General features: G+C 49.7%; 1 protein-coding gene across 1 annotated transcript in view; it reads right to left on the reverse strand.

Moving 5' to 3' along the window:
• LOC148218014 (uncharacterized) overlaps positions 1-25,017 on the reverse strand; it is a 199,749-nt gene that overhangs the window by 15,354 nt on the left and 159,378 nt on the right. Inside the window, 1 exon segment of the mRNA XM_088158029.1 lies at positions 21,634-21,971. Within this exon segment, the coding sequence (XP_088014155.1) occupies positions 21,634-21,971 (338 nt within the window).

A 25,017-nucleotide genomic window follows, 5' to 3' on the forward strand; every position in this document is an offset into this window, starting at 1 on the left:
TGGGTGCAGAATCGCAAAACGGGATGATGTAATTTTATCAGTTATGTATTGAACTCAATGGCCCATTAACAGAAGATACCTGATATCGTCCTGGAGGAAGGATGGATGGAAGAAAAGATAAAGAACACTCCCCCACCTGTTTTCTAGCATATGGCCCATTTACAGAGGATATCTCCCTCGGAGATAAGGATCACTACCCCAGCTGGCTTCAACAGATGGTGATAGAATACATACTTTTGGGCACATTTTACATTGGAACCGAGGAAAAAAATATAAAGATGCAGTCGCCACAGAAAAACCTCAGCCCCAACATTTAGCCCAATAAAGCTCAGAAACACCAAGATTTACCCCTGTGCAAATCATGGATCCTTCTCCCTGATCACCCGCGGCTGGTCGGGGGTGCAATGCTCCTGGGGCTGGGGGGGCCTGCAGATACAGGGAGGGGTGGAACCTTGTGGTGTTTCCCGTTTCTGCTACTCCTCGTCCTCATCCTGTGTCCCTACTGCCCCTCACACTCCTCTTCCTCCTTCTCCTGCACAATCCCACCTGCTCCTCCCACATGCATCATTTGATCATCTTGTTCTTCAACCCTGCGTCCGCCTTCCTTCTCCTGCTGCCCCCAGGCCCAGCACCCACTGCCGGCTCCCTCTTCCCCCCAAACCCACAGCATCCCAGCGCAGGGGCAGCGATGGAGCTGGGGCAGCTCGGGCTGGGGCAGCGCTGGGCTCTCGGCCGCTCCCGCCCGCACTCGCTCCCCACTGCAGCCGCTGCCGCCACCACAGCGCGGGGGGGCCCGGCCTTGGCGCTCCCCCCCTCCCACCTCCCCAAATTCCCCTGCCGGGGGGCGCTGGGGCCCGGGCCGGGCGCAGGTGGCTCCAGGTGGGCAACGCTGGGAGCTGCGGCTCTGCCTGGACACTGCTGCGTCATCACCGCCGCGCGCTCTCATTGGCTCAGCGCTGCCCGAGGGGCGGGGCTGCACCAAGCCGGGACACCCTGCTCCAGGGGGATGGCCCCAAAACGGGGGACCCCCATGCAAGGAACAACAGCAAAGGGTCTCTACAAACACATGCTGCGAATCCGCTTGGACACAGGGCCAGGGATGTGGACATAAGGAAGGGACAGCAGAAGCCATCAGGGTCAGAAAATGTTATTAATTGACCACACAGACTGCTGCTCAGCCAAGCTCCTGCTCAATTCAGGAACTCCCAGAAGAAGAACAAACACTTAACAGAGCCATGAATATCACTAGCTATACAAAAGTGGGGTGCATATTAAGGCCCAAGCACCCAGGGGCTCTCACATCCTTAAACCATCTTCAACCAGGTGCCCTCCTCACATCGCCATCATTCAGTATTTGATGGCAAAGATGCTTTCTGGGGATGCCCACTTACACAGGATGGTAAACTGGATTTTCCTTTTGGGTGGGAACAAGAGGTAGAAGGGAAAATGGAAAAGACATGGACGGTCCTTCTGCAGGGATGCACGGAAGCACCAGCCTTATTCAGGAAAGACTTGCAGAAAATATCACAAGAATTTACCCCATGCCCAGGGATTGGGTTAATGCAGGATGTGGATGACTTGATCGAATCAGGAGGACAAGGAGTGGTAGAAGAAGCCTCTGTGAAATGGCTGAATGTTCAGGCTAAACAGCATCTTTGAGTATTTGAAAAAAAAAAAAAAAGCGCAAATGGTGGAAAAAAAGGTAAAATATTTGGGACATATTTTGACTGCAGGTTTCTGGTGTATTGACTCAGAGAGAGACCAGGGAAGCTCAGAAATAACCCAGGATTAAAAAGGAGTTGCAAGAAGTATGACGATTAATCGGAAATTGCAGGGTCTGGATTGAGGATTCTCTGTTCTAGCCAGAACACTGAGTGACTTTTTAACACCAGATAGCCTCAATGCTGTGGTATGGATACAAGAAATGGAACAAAACTTAAGAAAATGAAATAAACAAATGATTGATGCTGCAGCCATGGCTCTATCAGACTCAGAAAAAAAAATTTGAATTGTATATGGATGTTAAACAGGGCCATGCCAAAGGAATTCTTCTGCTAAAATGTTTAGCTCAGTGGCCAGAGTGGCCTCATTGTCTGCAGAATTGTGCAGCCACAGCTTTAATGGGACCTGAGGCCCAAAAACTGTTGGCAGAAAGATCTCCTGTTGTTCAAGTCTGGCACCAAGTGAAAGCTTTGATAACCAAAGGAGCCTCTACATGGATGAGCAGTGCTCTATGATTACAGAATGAAACTTGTTAAGTGGCACAGGAGGATTTAGAATTGAGGACAGGGGAAGGGGAAGGGTTTAACCCAGGCTCCTGATTGAACAGCATGCACAGGGGGCTGGGAACAAACCCATGACTGCATTCGAGTGACAGAGCTCCAGAACCAGGCTGGGAGGGATTTAGGAGAAATTCCCCGGCCTGAGGGACAAAATGTGTTTATGGATGGGTCTGCAAGGGCAGGAGAAGGGAAAAGAGCTCCAAGACACGCTCTGATGAAGGAAAGGGAATTAAACCAAGCTAAGTTTTCCACCTGCGTGGTCAGCTCAACCGGCAGAGCTGGGTGTGCTTGGAAGAGCCTGGCACTGAAATGCCCTGAGCAGGAAGGCTCAAATATCTGCTGGTGACAGCATGGCAGCTAACAGGGTGAAAAAAGCTATTCTGACTTCTTCTGTTGAGTCGACTGCTGCTGTACTTGAGACAGAAAACACAGCACTCTCTGATCCTTATGAAAAAGTCCTCTTTATTTTTCTGACTTCTTCTTAAATATCTTTCTTAATGTTCCCAGGTAAGCGCCTGTGATTGGTTCCATGTTTAGGCTGCTCAGCCCTCTGAGCAATAGCCCCTGCAGCTTAGGACAGAATTGAAGACAGACAAGGATGTAACCCAATGAGTTCCAGCCTATCTCTGCTCTCTGGGGGCCTGTCTATTAGGCCAGGCCACTTCTCTTAGCAGTGGCCAAATTCACTGCCCAGTGTAAGCCAGCTAACACTGTGACACTCTTCAGCAATCTCTGGATCGTTTATTAAGGTATTTCTAAAACAACACGAAGATAAAGGATTGTGGAAAAAACAGACTCTCAGATGGGGAACTCTTTTCACAGCGAAGATCCTTCAGGGGGTTATGGCTGCTTTCGGAATACAATGGGACCTCCACAAGCCCTGGCACCCCCAGAGCTCAGGGCAGGTAGAAAGAACAAACAGGGAAATAAAGAAACACCTTTGGAAGCTGGTGATAAAAACCAAGATGCAATGGCTACGGCTTTTGCCATTGGCTTTGGCCAGAAAAAGTGCCAGATCCAGGGCAGATATTCAATTATCTCCCTTGGAATTGATTTTGGCAATTCCTTACCCTGGGAATTCTCCACCTAGTGCAGGGTGGAGATAAGGGATGTATATTTCAAGCAGTCTGTGGCCAGAATCCTGTCTCTGGTGAAATCTCTGCCACAGGAAGCTGGGCTGGCACAGAGCCTGCCTTGGCACTTTGCTGTTCACAGCATCCACCCAGGCCATCGGGTCCTGCCTAAGGAGTGCAAAGAAGCACCACTGGTGGCCAAGTGCCGTGGCCCATTCCAAGAGTCCCTGAGCACAGAAACAGCCGCCAGCACAGCTCAACACGGGGGGACCCCTCACCCTGGGCTCAGGGGCTCTCAAGCCCCGGAGATTTGGAATTCCCGGCTGCAGGAGCAGCATGGGAGGGCACCACTGACCCTGCACTGAAGGCAACGCAGCAGCAGCCAGGGCTCCACATCGGGCCAAGCCCCTGGGCCTGCCCACAGATCCTCTGCTGAAATCCTCTGCCTGGGCACCCTCCTTTGGCATCTCCACACACTGGGGCCAATCCTTGCTGCCACTGCTGGAGCTTCGCTGCTTTCTGTGCCTGCACTGCCACAGCTGCTGGGGAAGACAACGGCACAATTCCACTCTGCCCCTCAGTTACACTCACACACTGGGCTGCCGGGGATTCCATGGTCGGAAAATATACCATGTTCAAAATTTTTAAAAATCTTATTTCTCTACTACTGCTTGATTTACCTTTGCCTTGGGGAAACGAATTTTAAAGGGATTGTTTGAGGGATACTCCACCACTCAACAGAGATGAGTTTAACATCTCAACAGACTGGGAATAGCCCAAATGATACCAACAAAGAGAACGACATTCAACAAAACATCAACGAAAAGACAGCAAACATCAAGGAACACCCAACCCAGACACTGCCCCGGCATAGATGGAGACACCTGGTCTGGAAAAGGCTGAGAAAGAAATCCAGGAATGTGGATCTAATTAACATCAGAAGAGGAGAAATCTGAGTGCAATAGGAAACGAAACACTAAGAACTACACAACTTGGAAGTAATGAACATGAAACCAATGGAATTCTATGGGTTCAGACTGTAAAAAGTTAAGGGAAAATCTAGTAAAACTCACATGTCATGAAATGATTTTCTCTGCACACCCGGGCTATGTGTGGATGAAATTACTTCTGTTGCATATCCTGACCAGAATCAAGCAATGCCTTAACTCTCTAACACTAAAGATATTGTTGGAGAGATTTTTATTGTCCCTGCAGTTTCAGTGACAAGATTACACCGTGAGAAAAATTTTTCACAATAATCCTACTTTTATATTGTCAGTTAGGTTTGGGCCAGGGGTGTGACAATCAATTTTTACTCTTAGGAGAAGAAGTAGAAAAAGCTTGATTGCACTGGAATATTTTTGTATATATTTGTGAGTGGCTCTTAATGATGGCAGAATTTCAGAATGGATTTTTCTATGCTCACCTTTTGGATGCATTTTGCCAAACTACAAGAGGATTGATTGTGAGGGCTTAAACACATAAACAGTTAATACAAAATTGTTAACAAAAACAAGAAAAGAAAAAAAAGCAGACTATAGGGGTGCATGTGTGAATCACCTAAGGGCTGCTCTGGAAAAGAAGCATTGGATCCAGGCAGCCAGGACAGGAGCTTTAGAAATGCAAATTAACACTGATAGGGAAATGTGTGCACAATTAACCAGGATCTTCATCTCATTCCAGGAGGAATTTCGCTGATTCCCTCTGCCTCTCACCCCAAGCTCTGCCTGCTTGCACAGATGGAATTAGCATAGATAAAGGCAGAGCCCATAGTGAGGATATCTGACTGCAACAGAAATTGGTTAAGCTGCAAAGGGAAACAGCAAACGCAGAATGTTGGGAAAACTTTACTAAAAAAGCGGGGGGGAAATCATCCCTCTCCCCACTCCAACATGTGCTGCCACTGTCTAGGTTATATAGGGTGTATTAGAACACTGGGGTGTTTGTGCTAGTCCAGAGAAATCAGTTTGGAATCCAAACATTTGATAATTTAATAAGATAAAAGTGGTCAATTGATGCAGCCCTGGATGGAGGGAGCACCCAAAAAAGATGAACGGCCACCAGAGCCAATCCTACAACACCATGGACCAGCCCCTGGGATCCCTAACGAATTCATATCAGGACACAGAAAATCCATCCATAATTTGAGTGGCATAATTAGATTTAAAAGTGTCCTTGAAATAATAACCAACCAGACAGCTCCAGCTTCTGACCTTCCTGACGACCAATCCACTGAAATAAGAAGGAGACATTTCACCATGGGATGGGATCAGATTATCTATTAAAAGAAGGAGGCGGAGTTTGTGGAAAATTAATTACTCAAATTGCTGTTAGCGACTAGATGATAACCGAAAAGTGGTGAAACAGATAACAAAGGAAATAAGAAAGTAGCTCATCTACCAGTCCAAACAGGGAAAGGATGGGAATGGGAGACGTTTCCGTGGTTCCCTGGCAGACCATGGCTTAAACGAATGCTGCTCCTCCTCTGATGTGCTGCAGCAACTCTCAGCTTTTCACCATGCACGACACCTTGCGCCAAAGAGGATGCAGGAAAAGAGATTGAATCAATGGAAATTAAAAGTTTGTAAAGGCAATTCTTGAGAAAATGAGAAAAGGAGGGATTGCAAGCAGTAAGATTAATATCGTAGTAGGAGTGCATATTAAGAGGGATATGCAGTAGGTGGATCGGGAAGTCTGAAGCTTCCAAAAACGTCAGCAAGAGGGGAATGGGAGATGCAGACGGGAAAATGAGGATAAAAAGGAGGCGGCGCTTTAGAGACCGCATGGCAAATGCCGCATGGCCTCTCTCTTTGTTCATCAATAAAGTCACTTTTACAGGACTCCTCTGTCTCCTGCGGGCACACAAACCTCCGCCCACGGGAATTTTGCCGCACAGCCCCGGGCACAGGGCAGACACCTCTGTGCCACGCACAGCAACCGGGACGAGCCAGCGCCGCTCCGGCACCGGCTCCTGCCGAGGCCCCAGCGGGAAGGAGACCGCGGGCAGCCGCTCCCGCAGCGCCCTCAGCCCAGCGCCAACACGGGCCGGCACCGGCACAACCAACCCGCCAGAGCCCCCTGCCGCCCCCGAGGCCCGCAGCGAGCCCCGAGCCCCCGCACAACCGAGCGCGGCTCCCACCTGCGCTGGGGCCGCCTCCGAGCTCCGCCGCCGCCTCCCCGGGCTCCGGCCGCTGCCGCCGCTGCCGGGCCCGCACAGACGCTGCCACAATGGCGCCTTTGCTGCTCTGCCCAATCAGCGCGCGACAACCAGGAGTGACATTGGCACAATCAGCCAATGGCAGCGAGGGCCGGGCTCTGCACACGGCCCAGCCTCGGCCCGCGCTCTCAGGGCCCCCCGGGCTGTGGGAGGGCAAAGGCGGAGATGAGGAACAGCCCTGGAACGGGCCCGGGCCCGGGCCCGAGCCGCCATTGGCCTGGAAACACAAACAAAGTTCTCCGCAGCTCCCGGCACGCCTTTCCCAGCCCTGCGTGTTCGCTGCCTCCGGCTCAGCGGGAAGCCCTGGAGCCTCTCTTCTCCTACCCCCTAATTAGGAGCATCAGTGCATGGCTTTGATTTCACGCACAAAAAGGGAAAACTGCTCCAAAGCCCTGTGGATGAGTGGGAGAGGGGAGAGATTTCTGGCAGAAAACTCCAAAAACTCGGAGCATGAGAAGTAAATGAAGACCCTTCAATCCAGCTTTCCACACGCCTCCCTCCTTCCAGCTGCACCTCCTACCTCTGCAGTGCAGGGTTGGAGAAACGACGCTCACTTTGTAAAATTATAAAGGTTTTTATTAAACCTTAGCAAAAAAAAAATACACCAAAAGACTGAATTAGGAGAAAAATCAGCGCTGGGAGCACAGGACTAAAGCAGCAGGCCCGGGTATGATTTGGGGGCCCAGCGGGGTCCCCGGGCCGCCCCCGCCCCCCCCGATCTCGGCCAACGGGTGCGAGCGGCGCGGCCCCGCTGCTGAGCACTGACCCCGCCCCGGGGGCCGCCGGGAGCCCCCCGAAAAAACCCGCACCTGCACCCCCCCTTCAGTCCCTCCGACCTTCCCAGTCCTGGGGGAAAAGGGGGAAAGGGGAGGACCTGGGGCGGGATCACCCGGAGACCCCCGGGGTGAGGAGGGGGGGGGTTGGGCTCGCTCTGAGGGGGGCGGTTCCCGCGCGAGGATTTCGGGGGGGTTCGCTCGAGGAATTTTGGGGGTCCTCCTGCGAGGGATCCTCGTGCAAAGGGCTCCACTCGTGCCACCGTCTCCTCATGTCACCCAGACCAGTTTGGGGAGCTCTTTGTGTCACCCAGAGGAATTTTGGGGCTCCTCGTGTCACTGAGAGCCCTGCGAGTGTCACCAAGAGCTCCTCGAGTGCCACCAGGAGGAACGGGGGGACTCCTCGTGTCACCGAGAGGCCTGCGAGTGACACCGAGAGCCCTGTGTCACCAAGAGCCCCTCAAGTGCCCCCAGCTCCTTGTGCCACCAGGAGCTCCTGGAGTGCCACCAGCTCCTCGTATCTCCGAGAGCCCCTCGTGCCAGAGAATTTGGGGAGAGTCTCTGTGCCACCCGGAACCCCTGAGTGTCACCAGCCCCGTGTCAGGGTCCCCATTGTCACCGGGGTCTCTCTCTGTGTCACACACCAGACCCCCCCTCCGAGCACCAGGACCCCCGAATTTAACCGTCCTCGTGCACCGGGACCCCCTTAGGACCCTCGAGTTTCCTCTCTCCCCTCCTCGTGCACCGGCATCACCGGACCGCCCCCCCTTTCCCGAGGAATCGCCGGAGACCCCCTCCATCAATCACCGGGCACCGGGACCACCAGAGGACCTCCCCCATCAATCAGCACCGTCACCGTCCACCGGGACACCCCCCCACCATCGAGCAGTGACACCCCCTCATCGTGCACCGGGACGGCCGGACCCCCCCTCAAACATCGCCAGCCTCGGGCATCGAGATCACCGGAGACCCCTCCATGAGTCACCGGGACCCCCCCGTCATGCACCAGGACCACCGGAGACCTCCCCAGGAATCACCGGACACCCCCTCACGAATCACCGGGCACCGGGACGCCCCCTCGGGCACGGGAATGGACCCCCCCCTCGTGTACCGACCACCCTCCGGTGCACAGGGCCCGGACCCCCCTTTGTGCCCCCCCTGCCCATCCCGGGGATTCCGCCCCTCCCCTTTGACTTCCCCCGGGAACAGGAGCGGGAATGGGGGGGGGGGGGCCGTGCGCTGGGGGGGCACCGGGGTGTCCCCAGCACCGGGGGGAGTCCCTTGGGGCTCGCTCCTTTCCCCCCTCTCCTCCTCTGGTTATCATCAGGGACCCCCCCAATTTACCGGGGCTCCCCCTATTCACTGCCCCCCCGTTCACCGACCGCCCCAAAGCGCAGGGACCCCCCCCGGATACTTGGGACCACCCCAGGGCCCCAGGACCCCCCCTCACTCACCGCCCCTCCCCCATCCATGGGACCCCCCCACTCACCGCTCCCCCCCCTCACCAGGACCCCAAAATCCATGGGACTCCCCCCACACTCATCAAGACTCCCCCCAAATCCATGGGACCCCTCCCTCCCCCCCACTCACCACCCCCTTCTCAGCACTCCCCGGGCCCTCCCCATTGATCGAACGCCCCCATGGCCCCCCCAGCCCCTCGCCCTCGCATTGGGCCCCCCCGGGGCCGAGGCAGAGCCCTCCCTGAGGGACACCCCTCATCCCCGGCCTGCAGCCGCCCATGGAGCCGCTGACCACAACTCCCTGCCTGCGTCCATCCGGCCAATTCCTCTGGCCCCGCACAGCCCAGCCTGCAAAGCCAGCACCTGCTGGGCACCTGCTCCATGCCACTTCCAGGGGCTTGGGCTGCTGAAGGGCTGCTGGGCTGGGCCCTTTGTGACACAGGGCCGTTCTATCGGGTTCCTGGGTGCTGTTGGCCATTCTGTTGTCCTGGTGACATGGCACAGCCCCGCCCTGCAGGGGTATATACGGGGCACAGGGCCCTGCGCTGCCCAGGGCCAGGAGTGCCACTGGCTCAGGAGGAAGCAGCTCCTGGGACCTCTGTGCTCCAGACGACGTTACACATGGAGGAGGAAAAGGTGAACCCTGTTATAAATGAGAGATATTCTCGATATTCAGTAAAATTTAGATTGCTTTATTTGATATAGAAAGAGCAAGCAGCGCTGGGGAACGTGAGGGGTCACCGCCCACTCCACGCTCCACCGAACCTTGGTTTGCAGCCTCTTATACTGTGGGTTCTCGTTGTACAGAAATTCACAAAGCCTTTGGGTGATAATCAGTCACAGATAGCCATCCGGTCCTTCTAGATAAGCACCAGAGAAGTTCTGGGAGTCTGGTCCTTGAGATAGGCAGTATTGATTAGATAAAGGCAGGAAGGGTTTTTTGGGAAGTCCGATTTTGCAAGCTGGTAGCCAATACAACATATTTGAAAAACATAACATAACATATTATAATGTAAGATAATATAACATAATATAACATAACAATGTGATTTTAAACTGAATTATTTTATCATATAATTTCCTTTATCTAGTGTCCATGCTTCATTTCAGAGCTTAGTATTCTGGTTTATAGAAACCCCTAATGCTTTTGTGATTAACACGAATCTTTTATCAATTGTCACAATTTCCCCACTTCTCTTTTTTTATCCCATTGATTTGTGTTCTGGTTTCAAATTTTTTCAGTACCTCTTGTACTAGATTTAATTCATGTACTGTTATTAATTTTGTTGCCTTCTCAGGGTCTCTTGGTATTGTAGCAACTTGCATTCCTTGAACCACCGACTGGATTAGTCGAATGAAGCATGGAACAAGACAAGGGATGAACAGTAGTTCTAATAATGCACATGTTAACATAAACCCTAATTTCTTCCACCAAGCTCCCCCCCAACAGGTTATTCCACCAATTATCATTAAGCATAGTGTTTCAGTTTTGTACAGGTACATGGGCTATTCGTTTTATTTCTTCTGCAATTTTAGTAATTACTTCACTATTATCATCAATTTCTAATCAGTATTCAGAATTATTAAATTTCCCACACACTCCCCCTCGATATTTCTGTTTGATTTCACTCTAGCAACTGTTCTGGCCCTAATCCTTCACCCCACCTCCTTGGCCATTGTTCAGTCATCTGCATTCCTCTACAGATCCAACAGTGAGTTAAGATCAGTAGTAATTTCTTTCATTAATTCTACAAATAATTTTTTCCCGAGGTGGGTAATTCCCGTTCGCTGAGTTGTTGTTTTATTCTCTCATAGAAGTTAAAACTTCCCCCACGGTTTGTCCTTTTTCCCTTGAACATTTTAGTTTTTTTTTTTTAATCAATTCCTCCTTGTAGTGATCTTGCACTCCTCCCTGATCTGAATATCCCCACATACCTTCTTTTGGGAAGCAGAGGTGTGTCTCTCCTACTGGGCAACTTTGGTATGCTGATGGAGCCCACCCTCCTTTTTCCAAATTGGTGGCTACCCAATTTTTTCCATAATAGTGCATAATGTGTTTATTACAGCAGGCCGAATTGATGTGTGTGTGGAAGGCAAGGGTGGATACCGTGCATCCCCGTACCCAATTGTCTGGTGACACTTGGAACAAGCATCAGCATTATTTCCTTTTATCATCATTAGCAATAGGATGACTCCCATGACCATTTTCATCCCTCTGCCTCCCTCAAGGCCTACGGGGTTGCTGCCAGTAGCCGAGGTTTGTTTGATCTTCTCAGCAGCAGGGAATATGTCCTGGGCTCTCCCACTTTGTCTTTCTCTTTTGGTAGTGTTTCTTAATTTTGTCCCAAATTTAGCTTTAACATTCCAGTACGAGGTACAGCAGTAACAGCTCGGTATACACAACCCTTCTGACACTCTATTGCCAATACCTCTGTTCTGGTTTTCCTTCTTTTTTTGTTTTTCCTTATTATAGGGTATTAATACTGTAATAGTTTCCTTATATTCTTTTTTTATACACTGGACACATAATGTGAATGGGGGATACCCACCCTAGGAATAACACCACAACAACTCAGTACAATATGGACACCTTTTCTTGATGAACAGGCTACAGCCGGGTTTGGGGCAGGTGACTTTCAGTCCTGATTAGGAGACCTTCGAGACGAATTGATCCGATATTGACATCAAGTCTTCCGAATTCGCCCTTTGAGGTCTCCAGGCTCAGATGTCACTGCCCAACCTGCAGTAGGAGGGGTTACAGGACCCTTGACTCTACTCACGTGTGTCCATCCCTTTCCAGCTGTCCTCACAGCTGTTTCAGTTGTTAACAGAACCAAATACAGTCCTTCCCATTTTGGATCTAGATTTTCTTTTTAATTAACACATGTTGTCCTGGCCTAATCTTATCTATGGCAAATCTTAGAGGGACAGTTTGAGCCAAAATTCCCTTCTCCCTTAATACTTGCAAATTTTTATTGATTATTATTATTATGTAATTCTGGAGGGAAGGGTCATGAAATAAAGCTGGATCAAGGCGTTCTCCTTTAGGGTCAGGCATACCATACAGCATTTCGTATGGTGAAATCCCTGTTCTTGAATTTGGCATTGTTCGTATATTAGACAGGGCTAGTGGGAGGCACTTTGTCCATGGCATTTTAGTCTCAATCATTAATTTTTTACAGCTGTTGTTTTAATGTTTGATTCATTCTTTCAACCCTCCCAGAACTCTGAGGGTGCCAAGGTGTGTGATACTCCCAGCTGATGCCCAGTGCCGGGGTCAGTGACTGCAGCACCTTTGATGTAAAGTGCGTCCCCTGCTCTGAGTCTATTGCTCGAACCAGGCCATACCTTGGGATTATGTGTTCCAACAATATTTTGGCTACCACTTGTGATGTGGCCCTAGCTGCAGGGTATGCCTCTACCCAGTGGGTTAATTGGTCTACTATCACTAGTAAGTATTTCCACCTTCCTATTTTTGGTAATTCTCTAAAATCTACTTGTATTCTTTCAAAGGGTGTGTAAGCAGTTTTCTGTCCTCCTGACGGATCTTGTCACATACCTTTTTTATTAATTTTCTGACAAGTTAAACAACCCTGTACGTTTTGCTTTGCAATATCAAAAATGCCGATGCATCCAAAAAATTTTAAAAATTGGTCTGCTAGTGGTCTGGTTCCCCAATGTGTTTGTTGGTGTAATTGTTCAATAATTTGTCTGGCCTGGGTCTTAGGTAAAATTTCCCTGCCATCTGGTAAAACCCATTTGTTCTCATGCTGTTCTGCCTTTAATTTTTTTATTGCTTCTTTTTCCTGAGGAGTAAATAGCTTCTGTAATTCCTGGTTGGGGCTGAGATTTCTAACTCTAGTACTTAATACAGAAACTGGTTTTTGCTCCAATGCTGCTTTTTTTGCTTCTTTGTCAGCCAGATTATTCCCCCTTGTATGGTAGCTTGTTCCTTTTTGGTGCCCTCTTATATGCCCTCAATTTCAGTGGGGCCCCTAAGAGCCTCTAGTATTCTAACAATTAATTCTTGATGTATCAACCCCCGTCCTTGAGTGTTAATTAACCCCCTTTCTTCCCAAATTTTACCAAATGTGTGGACTCTGCCATAGGCATACTTAGAATCCGTATATATCGTTCCTTTTTTACCTTCTAAATAAGACAATGCCCTATAAAGAGCAAATAGTTCACAAGCCTGAGCAGACCCTGCTGCGTTTAAGGGTCCGGATACTACTAATTTCAATTCTTCTCCTCCTCCTATGGCATATCCCGATTTTCGTTTTCCTTCCACCACTCGAGAAGATCCATCTATAAACAATTTTACTCCATCCTCAAATTCAACTTCTCCCAGGTCAGGTCTCATTTTTGTTTGTAATTCTGTAACATCCACACAATCATGTTCTAAGTTTTCTCCTGGTTCCCCATATAGGAATTGTGCAGGACTTTGAGCAGTTGTTGCTTTTATCTCCAAATCTGGGGAAGTGATTAGAATAGCTTCATATTTTAATATTCGGGCATCAGTTAACCATTTCTCAGCTTTTTGATTCAGAATTCCCCTTACGTTATGAGGGGTGTGGACCACTAGGGCTGCCCCAAAGGTAATTTTTCGGGCTTCTTCAATTAAAAGTGCTGTGGCCACTGGGGCCTGGAGGCATGTGGGCCAACCCCGACTGACAGGGTCGAGCAGTTTAGAATAAAATCCCACTGGCTTTCGACTGCCTGCCCATTCCTGGGTGAGTACCCCATATGCTGTTTGATCAGAGGTGTTTACAAATAACTCAAATGGTCTCTCCAAGTCTGGGAGACTGAGTACAGGGGCTTGAATTAAAGCATGTTTGACCTTTTCAAAACTTTTATCATCCTCTTCTGTCCATTTTAGGCGATTAGTGGTAAGTTTTTCATATAGAAATTTTACTTTCTCACTAAATCCCTCTATCCATTGGCGACAATATCCCAGCAATCCCAAAATTTTCCTCACTTCTTTTTTAGTTTTTGGAGGTCCCAGACTTAATATTCCAGAGATTTTGTTAGGATCCAATTTCTTTTTCCCTTTACTTAGCCAATGTCCCAAATATTTTACTTCTGGTTCTGTGAAATGTAATTTGGCTTTGGATACTTTCAATCCCTGTTGTCCCAAAAAGTTTAGAAGTTTTATAGTTCCATTTCTAGTAGATTTCTCGTCTTTTCCTGCTATTAATAGATCATCTACATATTGTAACAATTTCACCCCGTCGGGTGACTCAAAAGATTGCATTAATTCTTCTAGGGCTTGTCCAAAGAGATTAGGGGATTCTGTAAAGCCCTGAGGCAATAGTGTCCAACGCAGTTGTTGTTTCCTGCCCTTATCAGGATCTTCCCATTCAAAGGCAAAGCAATCTCTGCTACTTTCCTCTAATGGGCATGCCCAGAAGGCATCTTTTAGATCTATTACACTATACCAAGTGTAGTCAGGGGACAACTGGTTTAAGAGTGTGTAAGGGTTTGCTACTACGGGAAATTTGGTAACAGTTCGCTGATTTATAGCCCTCAAATCCTGTACCAATCTGTAATTCCCGTCTGTCTTTCTGACAGGCAGAATAGGAGTATTATGTGGGGACATACATGGTTCCAAAGCCCCCTGTTGCAAAAGGTTTTCTATGAGAGGCTTAAGGCCCCGTCTCCCTTCCAGTGATATTGGATATTGATGAACTCGGATAGGTAAATCGGGATCAGTGATTTTCACTTTGATAGGTTTCATTTTTAACTTCCCTATTTCTCCAGGGGTGTACCACACCTCAGGACATATTTGCTCCTCGTCCTTTTGGGTTAAAGCAAAAATTTTAAGCTGACCTTGGGATACTTCAATTTTCAAATCCAATGCTATTATTAAATCCCTCCCCAATAAATTATTTTCTGCCTCTGGCAGCAACAGCAGATCTTTTAATTCAATTTTGTTTCGGGTCTCAATTTGTACATTTTTAATAATAGGGACCCGAAATGGTTCACCTTTTGCTCCAACCACGAGTGCTGTTTCTCTACTAGGCTCACACCCTTTTGGTAGGTGTTTAATTGTGGATTTTTCGGCTCCTGTATCTACTAAAAATTCCACCTCCTCTCCCTGGGGACCAATCTTTAAATTTATCAAGGGCTCTTTGGATGGTATGGTCCCTAATACATACAGCCCCTGACACCCCTATTCGTCTTCTTGGAACAATTTTTCATCCCGTATCCGTTCTTTACAGTTTTTCTTTATATGACCTTTCTTGTTACAGTAAAAGCAGGTTCGCCTTGGTGAATTATTTCCTGCTTCATTTCCTTGTTTTGGTGGGGGTTTTCGTGATTTCCCTCCCCCTTTCTGCTGGGTTTCTTTCTGTGTTTCACGAACTGCAGCTATAAAGATTTTTGCTTTTGCTTTCTGCTTTTCTTCATCCCTCCTTACATAAACTTTTTGTGCTTCTCTTAGCAATTCTTGTAACCCCCGATCTTGCCAATTGTCTAACTTTTCTAATTTCTTTCTAATATCTCCCCATGATCGAGCAACAAATTGGGTTTTGAGGAGTGCCTGACCCACTTGTGTATCAGGGTCTATCCCGGAGTACATTTGGAGATCTTTCCTCAGCCTCTCCAACCACTCAGTCGGGGATTCGTCCTTTTTTTGTTGTTCACTAAAGGCTTTATTAATATTTTGTCCTTTAGGAACTGATTCTCAGATACCTTTAACGAGTATCCATCTTAAGTCCATCATATTCTGGCGATGGACATCATTCTGATTATCCCAGTTAGGATTATTTAATGGCCATTTCTGGTCTCCCCTAGGTCCAATCTGATGCTCCCGGTCCCATACCCTCATTCCAGCCTGTCTGATCATTTCCCGTTCCTCCGTGGTGAATAGGATACTTAATATAGATTGTAATTCCATCCAAGTATACATACTTGGTCCGAGGAATTGATCTAGTCTCTCTCTGACACTCCTATAGGATCTTCTAATAGTTTCCCATTTCTTTTTTAAAGTTTCTCACTTCCCCTGTGTTCAAGGGAACATTTACAAATCCAATTAATCCAGCCTGTTGTCCTGATAATGGCACTTCCCTCAGGGGGTAAAGGCGAGCCTTTGTATCGTTATCTCCCTCCTCTCTGGTGATACCATCTCTCCTGGTATTCCTTTGACTGGAGCGAGTTCTCAGAGCTATGGGAGTACCAGGAGGAGAAGTGGGTGCGTGGGGGGGGGTCTCCTGTATTTTCTGTATTATATGGAGGTGGGAGATTATCAAGGGGTTCCCAGGTAACCTTATTTTTATCTTCATCCTCTTTTTCTTTTAAAGTATATATCAAGGATGGCTTGGACTGTTTTGCCCCCAGGGCAGCATACTCACATTCCTCTCTGTTAAATGGTTCTTTATGAGCCACATATGTGTTTAATGCCCGACAAATCCAACCTTCAAATGATCGGAACATGGGCCAGTATAGGATATCTTTATGGATCATTTCTCTGGTCCATTCCACCATGCAATATTGAATCAATTTTTCTTTACTTTTTCTTCTGTATATCGCCCCTGTGTCCCAACAGTTTAATATTACTCCCAAAGGGCTGCCTGGTGCTATTTCTGGCAACCTACTTGTCTTGTCTTTATTTTCCCGGTCTCCTTGTGGACCAAATGAACTTGAACCTCTTCGTGGGTCCTTGGGACTCAGAATCTTACTCCCTCTTTTGTCCCATTTTTACCTCAAGGGACTGTCTTGAGGTGTTTGTACTCCCCGATGTGTTCTGTCCGAACCCCTGTCTCTCCTCGGGTCAGGATGGACTGGAACCCGCCTCTACCTGGACTGGGATGGGAAAAGCAGCTTTTCCCTTCTCCCTCCGTGACTGGTGTGTTGCAATCTGCTTTTCTTTTCCTCCCCCTTCCCCCTTCCCGGGTCCTGCCTCTACCTGGACTAGGATGGGAAGGACCCAGCCTCTACCTGGGCTAGGACAAGAAAAGCAGTCTCTCCCTTTGTGCTCACTCGCTTCGTCCGGTCACCGGCCAGGTCCCTCGCGGGATGCTGGAAACGCGGATAGAAGGACTCCACTCTCGCTTCGCAGCCAAGGCCACGTCTCATTCAGGCAAGCACACAGTCATCCCCACCAAACCACACAGATACTCACAGTCCGATGCTCCTGTCTGGCTCTTCGTGCACGAGAATTCCAGGTGATTTTGCCGCGGTCTTCCGGGGAGATTTTCCTTGCTCAGTCTCTATGGTGCGGGACGTCGATGGGTCCCGAGAATCACTGACGAACCGGGGCCACAGCAGTGGGGCGCCTCCCCGAAATCGCAGTGCCTCTCAGGGCTCCAAGGACGTCCCGGGTTTCGGCACCAAATTGTTATAAATGAGAGACAAAAGTGTCGATTTTCAGCAAAATTTAGATTGCTTTATTTGATATAGAAAGAGCAAGCAGCGCTGGGGAACGTGAGGGGTCACCGCCCACTCCACGCTCCACCCAACCTTGGTTTGCAGCCTCTTCTTATACTGTGGGTTCTCGTTGTAATCAATAATTTTTGGATTTTTGTTGTCATAAGCAGTGGTGGTTGAATAAACATCCTTACACAAAGCCTTTGGGTGATAATCAGTCACAGATAGCCATCCGGTCCTTGTAGATAAGCACCAGAGAAGTTCTGGGAGTCTGGTCCTTGAGATAGGCAGTATTGATTAGACAAAGGCAGGAAGGCCTACGGGGAAGTCTGATTTTGCAAGCTGGTAGCCAATACAACTTATTTGGAAAACATAACATAATATAACATAATATAATGTAACATAATACAACATAATATAACATAACAAGGTGATTTTAAACAGAATGATTTTATCATATAATTTCCTTTATCTAGTGTCCATGCTTCACTTCAGAGCTTAGTATTCTGGTTTATACAAACCCCAATGCTTTTGTGTTTAACACGAATCTTTTATCAATTATCACACAAAGAAAAACCTTTTAAGTTCCGCTTTTGATAACTTAAGAGTGTTCACAACTTGGTAATAAATGTCCTTTTGAGGAGGGCTGAACTTAGCACTACTGATCAAATTGCCCATCCTCAAAACTCCAATCTCCCACCCAGCAGTAAAAGAAAAAACTAAAGGAAGAAGACCCCAGTATTTCTTAACTCACTCTTTTCTTCGGGCTAAGCAAAGCCCACTGGGTCAACAGAAAAGCTGCTGGGGAGGCCGTTGGGCCGGCGATTGGTCTCCAGAGATGTTCCACAGAAGGTCCCAGTCACCCCTCAGACGGCTTCCAGTAGAACGCGGAGAGCTGTGCTCGGGGAGCTGGCCGTCCCGAAAAGCGGCTTGTGTCCTGCAGTTGGTGCTGCAGGAGACGCTTCTCCAGGAACTCTTTCGCGGAGGTCCCGGTCTTTGGGCTCCGGTTATCGCGGCGGCACCGGCTGGAAGGAGCCGGTGGGCGTGGGGCGAGCGCTGGTGCCGAGACCTTCCAGAGAAGCGTCTTTAGAAAGACGGCCTGGGGGTTACAGGCACGTTCCCGCTCTCGGGACGAGAGGGATTTCAGCTCTCTTGTGTGAGCCCCGCTTCTGCCGACGGTGGAGAGAGGGACGGGAGCCACGTGTGGTGATCCAAGGCGGAGTTTGTTCCTTCTCGAAGGGTCCAGGGACGAAATGGCTCGAAGGGGCAGAGGGAACGGGGACACTGGGGTGGTGCCATGGGTGGCAGTGGTGATGCTGGGATGGCACTGGGGACACTGGGATGGAACTGGGAGCACTGGGAGGGGACGTTGGGATGGGGACATTAGGAAGGGACAGGTGACACTGGGGTGGTGACACCGGGATGGCACTGGGGGCACTGGGACAGGACCAGTGACACTGGATTGGTGACACTGGGACAGAACTGGTGGCACTGGGATGGAACTCGGGACACTGGGATGGTGACACTGAGCTGGCACTGGGAGCACTGGACTAGTGGCACTGAGACAGGACTGGTGGCACTGGGCTGGTGACACTGGTATGGGTCAATGACAGGGTGGCACTGGGCTGGCACGGGGACACAACTGGGAGAACTGGGACAAGAACACTGGGACAGGATGGGGGACACTGGGATGGCACTGGGGACACTGGGCTGGAACTGGGTTAGTGACACCAGGCTGGTGGCACTTGGGTGGTGACAGACAGAACTGGTGGTACTGAGTTGGTGACACTGGTATGGTGACAATGGGGCGGTGGCACTGGGACACAACTGGGAGCACTGAGACAAAAACACTGGAACAAGATGGGGGACACTGGGCTGGCACTGGGAGGGAACTGGTTTGGTGACATTAAGATGGTAACATTGGTATGGGGACAATGGGGTGGTGGCACTGGGAAGGAACTGGGGACACTGGTATTGAACTGGGAGCACTGGGATGGTGACACTGGGACACAACTGGTGGCACTGGGATAGAACTGGTTGCACTGGGACACAACTAGGAGCACTGGGACAGGGACGCTGGGACAGGATGGGGGACACTGGGATGGGACTGGAGACACTGGGAGGGAACTGGGAGCACTGGGATGGTGATATTGGTATGGTGGCAGTGGGGCAGTGACACTGGGCTGGCACTGGGACCACTGGGAAGGAACTGGGAACACTGGGCTGGTGACACTGAGACAGGACTGGGGACACTGGGATGGGAGTGGCTTGGTGGCACTGGGTTGGTGACACTGGGCTGGTGACAGTGGAATGGAACTGGTGGCACTGGGATGGAACTGGGGACAGTGGGTTGGTGACACCTTGGTAGCCCTGGTGCCACTGGGCTGGTGCCACTGGGACAGGGCTGAGGACACTGGGATGGCCCTGGGTTGAGGACACGGGGCTGGTGGCGCTGGGATTGAATGGGTGACACTGGGGTGGTGACACTGGGGCAGCCCTGGGGACACGGGGCTGGTGGCTCAGGGGTGTCCCTGGTGCCACTGCTCAGGTGCCACTGTGCTGGTTGCCCTGCTGCCGTGTCCCCGGTGCCACCTGTGCGGTGTCCCCATGTCCCTGCAGTGTCCCTGGACTCGGTGTGCGCTGCACTGGGGGTGGCCGAGGTCAGTCACCTGCTGCTGGCCCTGGGCACGGTGGCTGTGTCCGGCCAGGTGGCCCTGCAGGCCTCAGCGACATTGCGGTGACACCTGGCCACCATCGCCCGTGAGCACCGGGCCATGGCCCAGCGCCTGCAAGACCGCCCAGTGGGTGGCGAAGGCCAGGGCCAGTGGCGAGGCCACTGCGGCCACCAGCAAGGTCATCACAATGTCCAGGGGCGGCTGGACACAGTGACATGGCACCTGGGGTACTTGGTGAATGCTGTTAACCAGGACTTGGTGGTGACACGTGGGGGACATGGCGACAGGGGTTCCCCAGAGCTGGCCGGGCCCTCGGGGACATCGTGGTGGCCTTGGGGACATTGGTGGAGGGACACAAGGAGGTGATGCAAAAGCTGGAGGCGGCCTGGGATGCAGGCACAGGGTGGGGACATGGAAGTGGCACTGTCACCCCGAGGGACACTGGGGACCTTGGTGTCCTTGCCTTGGGGACATCGGGGCCACCCTGAGGTCGCCTGTCCTGTTTTGGGTCACTACAATGTCCCTGCAGTGTCCCCACGTGACCGCAGTTTGTCCCCCTGAATCCTTAAAAACCGGAATAATCACGGACAGAGACCCTCTAACTAATTAAAGTGACAAAGTGGTGTGTTTATTCACCGGCACGGGAGTCACCTCCCAAAGGCGTGACCGCCCCGAACAAGGTTCTTTGCCCTCTATTTATTGCCCAAGATCTTACATACAATACATGTGCATAACCCCAGCACCTCCCATCCCCACCCCATATTAAAATGAGCCCATTCGTCCTTCACGCGTGCGCAGTTCTTCTCTTGAATTGGGTCGGTGGTCTCGAAATGGGCCAGTGGTCTCGATGGATGAAGTCAGGAGAGTCTTCATCAGGTCTCAGTGAACCTCTGGCATGATCCAAGGCCTCGTGCTTCATGATTAACGGTTTATTATTTTATGTTCTTCCATACATAAGTTCATAATAGCAGATAATTATACCAATTAGCTCTTGCCTAAGCATCAAGTAATTACCTACCTAACTCACATCTTGGCCATGAAAACTCCTTCTACCCTTAGCAAAAATCTTAACTCTTTAAAGCCATGATTCAACTCTCCATGTCTGTGCCCCACCATGTCTTTGTCCCTCCATATCCACACCCATGTCTCAGTTCAGTGTCTTTATTTTCACCCGTGTTGGTTGTTTTAAAAGGATGAAGAGAAATGAAAAGCAAATCGAGTCTAAAAGAAAAGGATTTCCTTGTCTGTGTGAGCTGAGGACCAATGTGCTTGAGTGGGAGGGAAAAACATTTTTTGGAGGACTTTCCACCCCACTGTCTCCAAAATCTTGGTCATTGCCTCAGTTCATCACCATTTGGCTGCGGAAGACAACCTTGGGCAATAGGAAATGAAAATCCTGGAATCAGTGAGGTTGGAAAAGATCTCCAAGACCGTTCCTGGATATTCCTGGATACCACCAGGAGATAGGATTGAACACAGAATATTTTCTGAGGTTGAAAGTCAACAAATCTGCTCTCCTCAAAGAATTCCCAATGTCAGTTTGGGCCCTGATGGACGTTCCTGCCCCTGTGTTCATCCAGGTGCCCACAGGGAGACAGGATGATGCAGACCCCCCCAGCCAGGTGTCTTCCCAACACGGATCACCAGAACCAAAGACCACCAGGACTCTGCCCAACGGGGGTCACTGGGGATCATCCAACACCAATCCTCCCATGGGGGATGGAGCTGGAGCAGAGCACGAAGCTCTTCCCACACTCGGGGCACTCACAGGGCTTCCCTTAGTGGTGACTCCGTTGGTGTCGGGTCAAGTGAGAGCTGTGTGAGAAGCTCTTCCCACACTCAGGACACTCGTAGGGCCTCTCCCCAGTGTGGATGCGCCGGTGGACAGTGAGATGGGAGTTGTGCTTGAATCCCTTCCCGCAGTCGGGGCAGCGGAAGGGCCTCTCCTCTGTGTGAATCCGCTCATGGACGAGGAGATTGGAGCTGGTCTGAAACCTCTTCCCACACTTGGGACACTCGTAGGGCCTCTCCCCGGTGTGGATGCGCTGGTGTTTTCTCAGATTGGAGCTCCACCCAAAGCTCTTCCCACATTCCGAGCAGGTGTAGGGCCGTTCCCCTGTGTGGATCACCTGGTGCTTCATCAGATCAGAAATAGTGCTGAAGTTTTTCCTGCATTTTCCACACTCATAGGGCTTCTCCCCAGTATGGACCCTCTGGTGTAGGATCAGCTGGGAGCTGTAGCTGAAACCCTTCCCACATTCCAAGCACTTGTGGGGCTTCTCCCCTCCAGGAGGCTTCTCCACCAGCTCTGAGCTCTGCCTGGATCTCCGGCCGCCTTCCCGGCTCAGGGAGGGTCTTTCCTCCTCACAGCTCCCTGGGCTGGGTTTGCAGCCCCTCCTCGTGAGAGATCTCCGGGGCTTTTCTGCCTCCTCCATCCCCGCACACCTGAGGAATGAAAATTCCTGGTTTAGGGGGAAATAACAAGAAGAGAGCTCCATAAACTGGGTGTTCCTCCTTGCCCAAGTTCATCTCTGGAAGTCATTGAGCATCTTGTGTCTGTAATAACCTCCCAAACACCAAGATACCCACCCAAAATCCTCCAGACTTTAAGACACGGATCAAAACCTCCCCAAATATCAAGATTCAGCCAAAATCCCCCCCAAAATTGTGCTGATTCGAAAGCAAAACCAGTGAAAGACTCCAAGTCAGAAATACAGTTTTATAGGAAAAGAGATAAATTCATGCAATAGTACAAAAGAAAACAACTGACAGAATCAGAATACAACCTGACACCCTGCTAGTTAGGGTGGTGGTAGCAGTCCAGATGGAGTGGTCTTGTTGTAGTAGTGATGCTGTAGAAAGGTCTGGTAGCTCTTGTCCTCTGGAAACCAGTGGGGAAGGGCTGCCTTGGTGTTCCAAATCTCGGATTTTATCTAGGTAGGAAAGGCTTGGCTCCTCCCCCCGGCTGGAGCATCTCCCAATGGGATGATGGAATTTTATCAGTCATGCAGTGGCACTCAATGGCCCATTAACAGAAGATATCTTCCTGCAGGAAGGATGGGTTGTGGAAAAGATAAAGAACACTGCCCCACCTGGTTTTAACAGATGGCCCATTAGCAGAGGATATCTCCCACACAGATAAGGATCACTGCTCAACCTGTTTTTTCCTATACTCTTTGTTCTTTTGTTTCTTCCTGGGATCTCTGACTGGTTACTTCATGTTTGCTGCTGATTTCTTCTCCCTTTTGAAGATGAAAATGGTGAAAGTGTCTTTGACCTGCCTTGCTGGATATTGTGAAGAGGAACAGTCATCTACTGCATGTGGAAGTGTCACAGGTGGAGCAGAGTTCTGTGAGTGCTGTATCAAACCAGACCTCGTCAGAGCTGCCAGAACAACTGGTCCATGCTGCCCTTCACTGCTCTGCCTGTTCCCCACTGTTTCATGCCAGAGTAATTTAACTGCTGTTAATTGGGTGTGTGTTTCACTCGAGCCAGTCCAGCAGAACCAGCAGAAAGCAGCCCCAGAACGAATGGGGCTCTGCAGAGGAGCCCCAGACTATTCATCAGCCTGCCCACAGAACTGGCTCCAACTCTGAACCCTTGTGACCACACTCTGAAGAAGACACACTTCTGATATTTCTGAGGCACTTATGACTGAGGCACTGCATGTGCTTGTGCAGGTAAGAATCCCAAAGTTCTTTCTGTCAGGAAAATTAATCCACAAATACCAGAGGTTTATGTCCAAAAAGGAGACAGAGGAGTCCTTTTTGCTTTATTCGAATAAAGGGAGAGGCCATGGGACATTCCCCTGGGATCTCTCAAATTTTTGGAGGACGCAGCCTCCTTTTTATCCTATTTTCCCGGCCGCATTTCCCTCTCTCTTTCCCCATTGGCTGAGGTACTTGAGAGGCACAGACTTCCCGGAACGCCTGATATCTGAAATTCCCCTCTAATGTATAACCCTCCCTTTTAATTTTTAATTCTTATAGAATTCATAGTTTTCCCCCCCCGTTGCTTCTTTCATCTTTCGATATCCAATTTCATTTATCAGCAGCCCTACAGTTTGTTTGTAAAGGCAAATACCTCTTTCCATTCATCAATCAGTGGAATCCATCCCATTGTTTCTTTTATCTCTCAGTGCTAGCCTTATCTACAGGCTGATCCACAGCTCATTTGGAAAGACAAATTCAACATTACTCGCAATCCCCCCTCTTTTATTTTTTCAATAATTGTCTTTACAAACTTTAGCTATCATTGACTTAATTTCTTGTTCCTGAGTTCTTTTTGGTTTTGTAATTATTTGGAGTGACATCAATTTCTGTCCTTTTGTAACCATCTCTGGATCAGTGGGCGTGGCTCTTACCTGCATCCCTTTGATCACATGTTGAATAAGTTGTACTAAGCAAGGGATCGTGCATGGTAAAAAGATTAGAGTTGCTACAGCACATAAGAGGAAAAAAAAGTAATTGTTTAACCTATAGTCCACCAGGTAGCCAAGAAAACATGTCCCATTCCCATAAAGGTTTTTGCTACTTTTTCTCCTAAGGTCAAAACAATTATTTTCCCATTTTTGGCTCCAACCTAACTGATAATATAAAGGTAACATTATTAAGAGAAACATTCTGGTTGTGTAATCTAATCTCCTAACTTAATTTTTACTTTCACGTTGTCTTTCACACCACCTGTGGCGAGTGAAGGCACAGAAACAGCTCAACATAAAGAAAACAATGACAGCAAGGGTTGGCCCCCAGTGCCTGGAGATCTGAGAGGAGGGATGCCCACACAGACTATTTCAGCAGGCACTCTGTGGGTGGGCACACGAGGCTTCCCCCGATGTCGACGCCCTGGCTGCTGCTCCAGTCCCCTCCTGCCGAGTGTCAGTCGCGGCTTCCCGTCCTTCTCCTCCAGCTGAGATGTCCAAATCTCTGGGGCTGCAGAGACCTTGGCCCGAGTGTGATGGGTCCAGCCGTGTTCAGCTGTCTTGACGGCTGTGTCTGTGCTCAGCAACACCTGGAAAGGTCCACGCCACTTGGCCACCAGTGGTGCTTCTTCCCACTCCTTAACCAGGACCCAGTGTCCCGGTTGGATGTTGTGAACAGCAAAGTCCAAAGGCAGGGTCTGTGCCAGCTGAGCTTCCTGTCGAAGAGATTTCACAAGAGACAGTATCCAGCCA

Source organism: Sturnus vulgaris, unplaced genomic scaffold (assembly GCF_052056855.1).
Source record: "Sturnus vulgaris isolate bStuVul1 unplaced genomic scaffold, bStuVul1.hap1 Scaffold_195, whole genome shotgun sequence".
NCBI classification, from domain to species: Eukaryota; Metazoa; Chordata; class Aves; order Passeriformes; family Sturnidae; genus Sturnus; species Sturnus vulgaris.